The sequence below is a fragment of the Leptodactylus fuscus genome, chromosome 7 (genome assembly GCF_031893055.1).
Source record: "Leptodactylus fuscus isolate aLepFus1 chromosome 7, aLepFus1.hap2, whole genome shotgun sequence".
Lineage (NCBI taxonomy): Eukaryota > Metazoa > Chordata > Amphibia > Anura > Leptodactylidae > Leptodactylus > Leptodactylus fuscus.
In genome coordinates this window covers 151,285,745-151,298,759 of record NC_134271.1, presented here as the reverse complement: position 1 = coordinate 151,298,759, position 13,015 = coordinate 151,285,745, and the positions used below count along the sequence as shown (strand labels likewise).

Genomic DNA, 13,015 nt, shown 5'->3' with positions numbered 1-13,015 from the left:
TCCACTGCAGCGTTGGGACATGGTAAGGCGTGGAAGAGTGGCTGCCCTTCAGTTCCCCTCAACAGTATTTGGACATTGGGTATTTTCGTGAGTTGACCCATGTATCTCATTTAAAATCTACGGTGGTGATGTTGTTTACAGCAGGTAAATGGCTCATGATGGTGGCTTTTGAGCTTAAAGAGGACCTTTCATCACTTGGGGCACATGTGGTTTTATATACCGCTAGAAAGCCGACAGTGCGCTGAATTCAGTGCGCTGTCGGCTTTCCCGTTCTGTGCCCCCCGGTGAAGAGCTATTGGTGCCGGTACCGTAGCTCTTTACAGTCAGAAGGATGTTCCTGACAGTCAGTCAGGAAGCCCTTCCTCACAGCAGCGCCTATAGCACTGTACTGTGAGAGCGGTGAGGAACACCCCCCCCCAGTGCTCGTCTATGAATGAGTACCATGAGGAGAGGGAGGAGGCATTCCTCCCTGCTTTCACAGTACAGTGCTATAGGCGCTGCTGTGAGGAAGGGCGTTCCGAACTGTCAGAAACACCCTTCTGACGGTGAAGAGCTACAGTACCAGCACCGACAGCTCTTCAACTGGGGCACAGATCGCGAAATCCAACAATGCGCTGAATTCAGTAAGCTGTGTAACCAGCCATTTTCTTGTGGCCACTGGCATGCGCAGTTGGCTCTGCCCAAGGCCTAGAAGATTGAAACCGAGGAGGGAAGAAGACAAAAGGAGAAGATGGAGGCAGCGCTGCAGAGTTCTCTCACAGCATTGGGGATGCCCCCAATGTTGTTTGAGCGCTGGAGACCACCCCCAGTGTTGCAAGAGAAGAATAACCTTTCTTAAGGCTATTCCTACATGTTAGTCAGAAAAAAGGGTATCCAATGATAGGATCCCTTTAATAAGATACTGTACATGTTATACAGGTTGTAGAAGACTTTATTCTTGTGTCTCCTTCATTTCCTAGATGATAAGCCTCAGGAGTTTCACCAGCAGCTTTGTCAGTATGAAGATCATGTCCTGAGGATGACATATGAATATTTCCAGGATGATCTGCTCTACATTGTGGAGAACTTGAGTTCCATATCACTTCTGAGTAAGCTGAATGACCAGAATATTCCAGATGTTGAGGTGAGAAGACATAACTGGTCAGTGTTAGATACAAGTGTCCCATGTGTTATAGGAACAGCGAACGCCATGTAACTTTCCTATTGTTTCCAAGAGGCTGAAATTGAATTATGTTTCATATCAAAGTAAAACAGAATCGTTTGTATGACCAAAAGGGTCATAAAATAATGACAGCACCATGGAATTAATTAATAAATTAATTATTATTATAATTAATAAATAATAATTATAAAAAATAATAATACAGGTTATAATCTAGACTGGCTCCTTCCCCACACACATACATTAAAGGGGCTCTATCAGCAAAATCATGCTGATAGAGCCCCACATATGCGTGAATAGCCTTTAAAAAGGCTATTCAGGCACCGTAAATGTTATATTTAAACTACTCCCCGTTTTAAACTACTATTAAACTACCCCCCGTTTTAAAATAATACCCTAAAAAAGAATGTGCTCTACTTACGGAACGTGCACGATGGGCGGGCATTCAGGGTGTGTCTTCTTCTTCTTCCACGCCTCCTCTTCCTCTGATGTCCTCGGGTCCCGTCCTCCTTCGGCGCTTGCAAACTGACATTGATTTAAAAAAATGGCCTGGGCGCATGTGCGGGAGCCATAGTAGAAGCCGCATGCAACTGCGCATGCGCCAAGGCCATTTTTTTTTTATCAATGTCAGTTCGCGAGCGCCGGAGAAGGATGGGACCCGAGGACATCGGAGGAAGAGGAGGCGTGGATGAAGAAAACGGCGCACCCTGAATGCCCGCCCAGCGTGCATGATCCGTAAGTAGATCACATTCTTTTTTAGGGTATTAATTTAAAACTGGGGGGGTAGTTTAATATAACTTTAGCGGTGCCTGAATAGCCTTTTTAAAGGCTATTCACGCATATGTGGGGCTCTATCAGCATGATTTTGCTGATAGAGCCCCTTTAAGGAATCATTAGATCAGAAAGGATTCTTCTCCCTGTCTATTCCTTATACAATATTTATCTATCTCTGGACCAACACGTTATAGAGACATCCGGCATGAGATCATTATCGGGTGCGTTAACTTTGTAATATATCTTTGTATAATGACTCTTTCTTGTGTTCTAGAAATATCTGAGTCTAGAACATGACAGAAAAGCATTGGCCCGGACTTTACTAGAAGATATTTTCAAGAGAGGAAGAGAAGCTGTGACAGGATTGTGGGTCAGTCTATACAGCTTACAGAAGGATCATGGTTCTCCCGGCCTGTGCGCTGTACTGGAGGAGCTCCGTATAAGAGGTAATATTGTGTAGAAGATATGTCCACCATGTAATGGATGGTTTTTCATGACTTACATTGTCCACAATAATAAGGATCTCCCCTCTGGATCAGTCACATACAGCAGTGTATACACATAGAGGCTCCTGCTAGGACTGGAGAATATATTCATGTTATAGCTCTTACAGATTCTAGAAAAAGTAAGTGCCCCCTTTGGAATTACCTGGACATTGAGTCCTAATAAAATGTGATCCGGTTGTTATCTAAGTCACAATTATAGACAAACACAGTCTAACTAATAACACACAAAGAGATGCAACGGTCATGTATTGTATTAAGTACTTTGGGGCAGAATTACTTGGTACAATTTGTGCAAAAAACCCCCAAAAAACTGCAAAAACCTGTCATACATGTCTTGCACATCATTGTTGCATTGTATTAGACACAGGGGTCTGCGGCCAGCACTGAGCACTGTGGTTTTGCAGTACTGGAGTCCTGGGTTTGAATCCAACCAGGGACAACATCTACATGGAGTTTGTATGGTGGGTTTAAAGTCTAATAACTTGAAGGTTGATTTTTTTTTTGTTTAGTACCATTAGGCCTCATCTGAACCATTGTATAATTTTTTTTTTGTTTTTTTTAATGTAAATTGTGAATTCCATATAGGGATCACAATGTACTTTTTTTTTTCCTATCAGTATGTCTTTGCAGAATGGGAGGAAATCCACACAACACGGGGAGAACATACAAACTCCTTGCAGATGTGGCTCCTGGCAGGATTCAAACCCAGGACTACAGCGCTGCAAGCCCGCAGTGCAAATCACTGAGCCACCGTGTTGCCCCTCATTGTATAATCTTGCACTTATTTCTGTACATTCAGCGCTGATAATTTATACACTACAAAGTCAATCAAATCTTTTCCTCCTTATTAGGTGACAATCTGGTGCAGGAAATAAATCTGGATAAAGATGGCCACCAACTGACCGAAGAACTCAGTGGTGAGTGTGTGGGGATGTAAGTGCTCATGGCACAGGGGTCCTATACTTACAGGATCAAGAACAACTAAATATAATGGTGCACATTTACTAAGCGCAGTGGGCCAGTGCTTAGGAATTGTTTGTACAGACATATTTATGTGTTTATCAGGTTCGTGTGCACCCAGCCCTGCAGATAGATGGGATAAGATCACCAGAATCAATTGGTGTTTTATCTTTTTAAATCAGTGCAGAACATCTCTGCTTCAGGTCCTCTAGTGGGACATCATGTATATCTACAAAAAAAGTGTAAAAAAAAAAAAAGGAGGTATATAAAAAAAAAAAAAAAAAAGAATAAAGCCCCAAAATGCCCCTTTCCTATATAAAATAAATTATAAAAAAATAAAATCCTAAGAATTAATAAAACCAATACATATTTGATATCACCGTGTCCTTAAAAACCTGTGCAATATAACTAAAACATTATTCTACCTGCACAGCAAACATTGGGAAAAAGCTGGAAATAATGATTCGACATCTCACTGTGGAAAAACAATGATAAAAATTGATAAAAAGTCATATGTACCTCATATAAAAAAAAACAAAAACAAAAAAAACTTTGCAAGTCTTCAGTAGGTGATACCTTTTTTAACGGCTAACTCATAATGATGACAGAATATGACGTTTCGAAGCTTCCTCTGAGCTCCTTCTTCAGATATATCTAAAAACACCTTCTAGAGGCTGCATATTTATAACTGGACACAGGGGTAGGATTACAGGAAGGAGGGAGGAGAGGCTTATTACTATATACTTATAAAAACAAATAATCAATTGCCAGATCCCAGGTTCTTATCTTAATGGCTGTCTTAATGATTTGTATAAAAAGACATAAACCCACGTGAAACATTCATTCCACTGTCCAGCGACTTGAATAGGGTCATGGCCTTGTACTCATAAATCAGTCGCTGTTTCCTTGATTTAAAGTTCCCTTTTAAGATCAAGATTTTCATGTCATTGATGATGTTATGATCTTCCTGGCAGAAATGTTTTGGCACGGGAAGATCAGTTCTCTGTTGTTTGATTGTATGGCGATGTGAATTAATTCTCATTCTGAGTTTCTGTCCGGTCTCTCCAACATACAGATTTTCAGTTCAACATTTGGTGCAAATGATCAAATACACTACATTAGGTGTGTTACAGGTGAACGTACCTGGGATTTTATATTCCCTGTTAGAGTTTGGTATCTCTATCCTGTCAGTGGTCAGTATGTGCGGGCAGGTTTTGCACCTCTTCTGTCCACATGGAAATGTTCCTGTGTTAGTTGGAGGTGACAGTGAGCTGCTAATAATCATACTCCTGAGGTTTGGTGGCTGTCTGTAGCACAGGAGAGGGGGGTCTGGAAATATGGATGTTAGACGGTGGTCTTTTTGCAGTAGTGGATGTAATTTGCATGTGATTCCTCTCAGCGTCTCCAAGTGTGGGTTATATGTGACGACCAGGGGCACCCGATTGTTCTCCTGTTTGGTGTTGTATTTTAATAACTCCGATCTTGGTATTCTGGTGGCCCTGGTGATTTGGTTATCAACTGATCTTGGATGGTAACCCTGCCTCAAGAATGTGTTTTTGAGGCTCACAAGGTATTCGTCTCTATTTGCAGGGTCTGAACATATGCGATGGTATCTGATGGCCTGGCTGTATACAATGGAGTTCTTTATGTGTTTAGGATGAAAGCTATCCCATCTTAGGTAGGTAGGGCAGTCAATTGGTTTCCAATACAGCGATGTCTCAATTTTGTTGTCCTGTATCTTGATGACTGCATCCAGGAAGTTTATTTCAGAGAAGGAGTAATTGAGCGTCAGGTTGATGGTGGGATGGAACTGGTTGAATTGTTCATGGAAGGTTTTCAGCTGTTCCTCAGACCCAGTCCAAATGATTAGGATATCATCAATGAAGCGATAGTAGGCCAGAGGTCTGATGGTGCAGGTGGAGAGGAAGTCACGCTCAACCTTGGCCATGAAGAGATTAGTGGCGCCATTTTGCTCCCCATTGCGGTGCCAGTTTGCTGTAGATAGATGCAGTCACCAAAGGAGAAGTAATTGTGAGTGAGGATGAATTTTGTCAGTTTCACCACCGAGTCAGCGTTCATACCTCGCTTTTCCATGAAAATCTGGCAGGCATTTATACCGTCCTGGTGTGGGATGTTGGAGTATAAAGATTCTACATCCATGGTGGCCAGGATGGTTCCATCTGGAAGGGGACCTATAGTGGATAGTTTATTTAATAAGTCTGTAGTATCCTGGAGGTAGCTGGTTGTATCCTTCACTAAGGGTTTAAGAGTACCCTCCACCCATCCAGAGATCTGTTCAGTGAGAGTCCCAACACATGAGATGATCGGTCTCCCTGGGTTTCCAGGTTTGTGCAGTTTTGGAAGCATATAAAAAGTCCCTGTCCTTGGGCTTGCTGGTATGAGGTTGCTTAGGCTTATTGCTCCATCAGATAGGCCGGAGATCACCTTTTTCAGGTTTTTGGAGTATTCCACTGTGGGGTCTGAATCCAACTTGGAGTAGTAGTGCGTGTCATTCAGTTGTCTGTGTGCTTCCTGTATGTAGTCTGATGTGTTCATCATGACTATAGCACCACCCTTGTCCGCTGGTTTAATGATGATGTCTTTGTTATTTCTCAGGGATTGTATGGCCCTTCTTTCCTGGGCACTGATGTTAGATGGCAGTGTTTTGTTTGTATCCAGTATAGTTGATTTGACCATGTGTCTGAAACAGTCTATGTAATTATCCAAATCAAAATTTCGTCTAGTTGGAGGTGTCCAATCAGATGTCTCCTTCTTAGTTAAGCTGTGAACCTCTGAAGGGGTAGGTTGGGTCTCCTCTGTGTCATCTGTGTCATGAAAATATTCCCTCAGGCGCAGTCTCCTGAAAAAATCCTCCATGTCGCTGCACAGTTCAATTTTATCCATGGTTTTAGAAGGACAAAATGAGAGTCCCCTGGAGAGTACCCCAAATTCTGCTTTGGTGGGTTCATAAGTGGAGCGATTGATAACACAGTTTGGTGTTTCCAAATCCACGTGTGAGTGGTCCCGGTTGTTGTTAGATATATATTTTGCTTTGTGTGTATTCTTGTAGAATCCTGCAGCAAGTCTCAGTCTGTGGAGTTTCTTTCGCTTATTGAGGATCAGAGATTTCTGCAGTTTCTCATAGTATTGTAGTAATGTTATCCTGGAGCTCTCCTCGATATTGTTCCATTTTGTTTTAATCTACATTTGGATTTTACTCTTGATGCTGTAGAAGTGATGTATGAGGTGGTTCCGCAGTCTCTCTGAAGTTCTATAACACAATTTTGTGCATAGTGAGTATTGTAGGTATATAAGATGTGGTTTGTGAGCCTGAGTCCTTTAGGAATTAATTTCTCTTTTTTGCAATTAGATAGGAAAAAGATATCGCTGTCCAGCTGTGCCAGTTTCTTCAGAAGTGTTTTCAGGTCCTTAAATTTCCGGTAGATTCTGGTATCCTCCATTTAGTAAAAGGAAAAACAAAACAAACATTTTCCTTTTACCATATGTACCTCAACATAGTAGCAAAAAACGCACGGTTCGTTCTGCAAAAAATAAGCCCTCAACCAACACTGTCAATCGAAAAATAATAGTGTTACGACTCTCAGAAGATGGCGATGCAAAAATAAGTGATTTAACTTCCAAACGGGTTTTTGTTCTGCAAAATGAGTAACTCATAAAAAAAACAAACATATAAATTAGGTATCGGCGTAATCGTACCAACCCGCAGAATAAAGGTCACATGTTACTTATGCTGTACTCTTCAAGGGGAAAAAAAATGACGAGGTAAAATGCAATTCCGGAATTGATTTTTTTTTTTCAACCGAGAAAGAGTTAATAAAATTTAGTCAATAAGTTATAGGCACCTAAAAATGGTGCCATTACAAAATGCATCTCATACTGCAAAAAATAGCCCCCATATGGCCACATTATCAGAAAAATAAAAAACTATAGCTTGTAAAATGTGAAGACAACCGGAGTGTGCGACTGGATTCTGGTGCAGTGCACCGGCTTTCATTCGCGTCTACCCGGTTTTTGGTCCGGAACCTGAGGCGGCACACCAAAAAAGCAAAAAAAAACACTGAAGTAATGGAGATTCTTTTTTATATGAGTATATACACTCACCGGCCACTTTATTAGGTACACCTGTCCAACTGCTCGTTAACACTTAATTTCTAATCAGCCAATCACATGGCGGCAACTCAGTGCATTTAGGCATGTAGACATGGTCAAGACAATCTCCTGCAGTTCAAACCGAGCATCAGTATGGGGAAGAAAGGTGATTTGAGTGCCTTTGAATGTGGCATGGTTGTTGGTGCCAGAAGGGCTGGTCTGAGTATTTCAGAAACTGCTGATCTACTGGGATTTTCACGCACAACCATCTCTAGGGTTTACAGAGAATGGTCCGAAAAAGAAAAAACATCCAGTGAGCGGCAGTTCTGTGGGCGGAAATGCGTTGTTGATGCCAGAGGTCAGAGGAGAATGGCCAGACTGGTTCGAGCTGATAGAAAGGCAACAGTGACTCAAATAGCCACCCGTTACAACCAAGGTAGCCAGAAGAGCATCTCTGAACGCCGCACAGTACGTCCAACTTTGAGGCAGATGGGCTACAGCAGCAGAAGACCACACCGGGTGCCACTCCTTTCAGCTAAGAACAGGAAACTGAGGCTACAATTTGCACAAGCTCATCGAAATTGGACAATTGAAGATTGGAAAAACGTTGCCTGGTCTGATGAGTCTCGATTTCTGCTGCAACATTCGGATGGTAGGGTCAGAATTTGGCGTCAACAACATGAAAGCATGGATCCATCCTGCCTTGTATCGGTAACGGTTCAGGCTGGTGGTGGTGGTGTCACGGTGTGGGGAATATTTTCTTGGCACTCTTTGGGCCCCTTGGTACCAATTGAGCATCGTTGCAACGCCAAAGCCTACCTGAGTATTGTTGCTGACCATGTCCATCCCTTTATGACCACAATGTACCCAACATCTGATGGCTACTTTCAGCAGGATAATGCAATGCCATGTCATAAAGCTGGAATCATCTCAGACTGGTTTCTTGAACATGACAATGAGTTCACTGTACTCCAATGGCCTCCACAGTCACCAGATCTCAATTCAATAGAGGAGCATCTTTGGGATGTGGTGGAACAGGAGATTCGCATCATGGATGTGCAGCCGACAAATCTGCGGCAACTGTGTGATGTCATCATGTCAATATGGACCAAAATCTCTGAGGAATGCTTCCAGCACCTTGTTGAATCTATGCCACGAAGAATTGAGGCAGTTCTGAAGGCAAAAGGGGGTCCAACCCGTTACTAGCATGGTGTACCTAATAAAGTGGCCGGTGAGTGTATACACACACAGTCCAGTCAAATCAATGTGACCACCTGTCAAAATCCAGAATAACCAGAGCGGACCACTGCGAGACGTGCAGGAAGAGAGGGGATGTTGTGATGATGGTCACTGGGATGTTGAGCCATGCCGACTCCTGTGCCGTGGCCAGCTGCTCTAGGTTACACGGTTGAGCATCCATGGCGCGAACAACCTGATCGAGGTGGTCCCACAGATTCTCAATTGGGTTCAAGTCCTTTGCTGGCCAAATAAGTACGGTAAACTCATCCTGGTGCTCCTTGAACCACGCACGTACACTGCGAGCTTTATGACACGTCGCATTGTCCTGCTGGTAGATGCCATCATCCTGAGGAAAAACACTTCATATGTAGGGGTGAACATAGTCCGCAAGGATAGATGTATACTTGTGTTGATCCATTGTGCCTTCCACAATGATGAGTGCACCCAGATGGCTGATGAAACGTGCCTTCTGCGATTGGTTATTCAGTGTTGACATCAAAATTAGGTGGTGGTCACATTAATATAACTTGACTATATATATATATATATATATATATATATATATATATATATATATATATATATATTCACTTGTGCATATAGAGAAATGCTTAAACAATAAATATTTTATTTTAATTAAAGGGATCCTATCTTTCAAACCCTTTTTTTTTAAACACATTGGAATAGCCTTAAGAAAGGCTATGCGTCTCCTACCTTTCATTGTCTTCTCTGCGCCACCGTTTGCCTAAAATCACGGTTTTGTCGGTATGTAAATGAGTTCTTTCGCAGCACTGGGGGGTGGGCCCCATTGTTCAAACAGCACTGGGGGCGGTCCCAATGCTGTGAGAGAACTCTCCAGCGCCGCTTCTATCTTCGTCTGGAACGAGGTCTTCACAGAAGGCAGTTAAACTGAAGGCAGTTGGAGGGGGGGACATTCAACTAGGGGCAGATGGAGGGTGACATTAAACTGGGACAGCTGGAGGGGGCCATATCTGCCTCTAGTTGCCCACAGGTTAATGCCCCCTCCAGCTGCCCGAGTTTCATGTCCCCTCTAGTTTCTGCTAGTTTAAACTGGGGCATGAGGAGAGGGACTTAATACTGTGGGACATTTGGAAGGGAACATTTATAATGTGGGGGTGTATAATGTTAGAGTGACTGTAGGAGCATCATACTTTGTAGGGGCACATGGAAAGATGGATGAGAATGGGCGGAGTTAACGTATAAGCGCATAACCCCCTAGAACCGTTTCAATGTTTCATGTGGCCCCATTTAATTGCCCAACCCTGCTCTAGACTATCTGCTTATTCTGTAAAGAATATCACTAAATGCTGTTGACTAGAGATGAGCAAACAGTAAAATATTCAATGTTCGGTATTCGTTTCGAATAGCCGCTCAATATTCGACTATTCGAACGAATATCGAACCCCATTATAGTCTATGGGGGAAAATGCTTCGCTACAGGGGATCCCACCATTCGACTCAGGAGGGTCACCAAGTCCACTATGACACCTCAGGAAATGATGCCAACACCCTGGAAAGCAACTGGGACAGCAGGGGAAGCATGTCTGGGGGCATCTAACACACCAAAGACCCTCTATTACCCCACTATCACAGCCTAACACACTTTCCACATTCAAAAAAACCTCTATCAAAGTGGGAAAATACCTGGAAACCTTCATTACTCGTGTGTGTGTGTGTGTGTGTGTGTGTGTGTGTGTGTGTGTGTGTGATGTGGTGAGACCTTCCAAGATTCACTTTTCTAGCCCTTAACTAGAGCCCTTCCAAATTAAGTTACAGGCCCTTAAGCTGAGCTACCAGCAGAGATTGAGGCCCTTCAGGTGACTTCAGCCTCTACCTGCAGAATTTTTGGCCCTTGGAGTGAGTAGAGCCTTGCACCAGCAGAGTGTTAGCCCCTTTAAATTTCTTTGCCCCTAAAACAGTGGTTCCAGAACCATCACTCTCATTGTGTTGGATTGATGCAGTGGATTGAACTGAGGACCCAGACATTGACCTTGATTTTGATTGGGAAATCGATAACATTTTGTCCTGGGGGTAACTTTTATTTAGAGGGCCGCAAAGGTGGAAAATTGGCTGAAACCACTACTAGCGGTAATGGTCCTCTAATATCGGACTCTACATTACCTCTACAGGGTTCTGATCAGGTGTTAATAGTCCAAACAACATGCTCCAGTACTTTAGCTGTAGATCAGAAACCACTTTCCCTTCCATATTTAACAAATCATCATCATCATCATCATCATCATCATCATCATCCTGCTGAGATGGAGCCACTAAAGGAAACCTTGCCTTCAAAGGCATGTCCTGGAGCTGCGACTGAGCCAAATCTAAACACAGAGTCCTTTTGAACTGAACAAAATTCAAAGTGTCAAAAGACTTTAGAGACTTTAGTTGAAAGTAATGGGATCCAGAATGAGGAGTTCATCACAAGGCTGACAGACCCAACTCCACATGCTGCAGCACAAGCAACCAGCAGTCAGACTAAGATTGTCTCTTCTTCAAGCAAGACACAAGATTCTTTGGTGGCCTGCTTTGTCTCCTCGCCCAATATTCCTGGCAGGAGTGCTGAAACTCCACCCTCCTCCTCCTCCGTTGAATCGACCCCAGCTACTGGCGTGGGGAGACGTCAGCAGGCTGTGCTGAAGCTCATCAACTTGGGGGACAGACAGCACACTGCCTCCGAGGTCAGGGATGCCATCCTGGCTGAGATGGCAATGTGTTTTTCCCTGCTGGGGCCAGGCATTTTTGCGTATGTGATAATGGCCGGAACCTGGTAGCAGATCTGGAGCTTGCCAGACTCAAACACGGTCCACGTTTTCAACTTATTGGTGCAAAGGTTCTATGAGACCTACACCATTGTGCCTGATATACTGGTCAAAGTGCGGCCATTTTCGTAAGTGAGAAGTAGCCTCTGCTAGACAGAAAACATAGCACACTCCTCTCATCTTCGCACCATTGGCTAGCGGAGGAAGACGAGGGGGATGAAGTGGCATTTCATGTCACTGTCCCACATGAGGCTTGAGGGTGAAGTTCACTGCATCCCATTGCTTCAGCACAGATGGTGTGAAGGGCAGTGTAAAATGGAGGAAATGGAGAGTGACCCTTACAGTTGGGGGCAGCAAAGTCATGCCAACTAACACACTGGCACACATAACTGACTTCATGTTGGGTTGCTTTTTAAGAGACAAAGGCATAGTTCACATCATAGAGAGCAAACAATACTGGATTGAACAAAAAATTGGATTGAGCTGATATAGCCTGACTGAATTTCTGGGTCTCCCACCTAGGTTTTGGGGGTACATACCCTAGATATCTGGATTGAGCGGACATAGTCTGACCTAATTGCTCTGTATCCTTATTTTGGGGTTACACAGCCTGAAAAGCTGCTTTGCATGTATATAGCAAGACTGCAGTGGATTGCTGCTATGTTTCAGGCCCCCCCCCCAACAAAAAAAAATAAAAAATAAAAAAAATTCAAGGCTTTTTCCAGCTATATGAACTTGTAATTGCTGTGGATTGATGCTATGTGTTATGGTTCTGTGTATATATATAAATATTTTTTGAACAACAGAACCTCTTAGCTGTAGAACACTACAGCGAGGTCCACATGCCCAATGGTGGAAGGCTGTATGTCTGAACTCAATGTGAATTACTGCAAAGACACTGCAGCCTGGACTAAGTGTGAACTACTGCAAAAACACTACAGCGCGATACTTAATGTGAACAGCTGCTAAGACACTGCAGCGCGATACTTAATGTGAACAGTGTATACTGTGAGACACTCAATGTGAACATAGGTGCAACTAAAACCCTGACAGTTTAGCTCACTGGCCAGGTGCACCAGTACAAGTGAAACACAAACGGCTGCCAAGGGTTAACACTCACCCCAGGCCAGCAAACACACACACTTACCCCTGCGACAGCTAGGGGCCACCACGGAAGTTTAGAACATTCTCCTGCACACAGCTTGGAGTTACCAGGGGAGTTTGCATGCTCTTGCACACAGCTTGGAGCCATCAAACACACATGCTCCCGCACACAGCTGGGATCTACAAGCTGGAACGGCATCTACCGCTCCTAGCCGTGGTGTAGATCTAGCAGTTCAGGGTTTACAGGTCCTAACTAACAGCACCCAGATTGAAGCAGAGAAACCCCACACAGAGGCCTAGTCTAACAACCTGCCTGAATACTGGAGCCTATCCCTGACTATTGTCATTCACTCCGTGGACTTTGAGGAAATTTTAGT

General features: G+C 43.5%; 1 protein-coding gene across 1 annotated transcript in view; it reads left to right on the top strand.

The window, feature by feature from the left end:
• The first annotated feature begins 1,018 nt into the window (after window positions 1-1,018).
• Window positions 1,019-13,015, top strand: part of LOC142214348 (NACHT, LRR and PYD domains-containing protein 3-like) — a 65,950-nt gene continuing 53,953 nt past the window's right edge. The window contains exons 1-3 of the mRNA XM_075283282.1: window positions 1,019-1,123; window positions 2,211-2,382; window positions 3,294-3,359. Of these exons, the coding sequence (XP_075139383.1) occupies window positions 1,019-1,123; window positions 2,211-2,382; window positions 3,294-3,359 (343 nt within the window). The remainder of the gene's footprint in view (window positions 1,124-2,210; window positions 2,383-3,293; window positions 3,360-13,015) is intronic.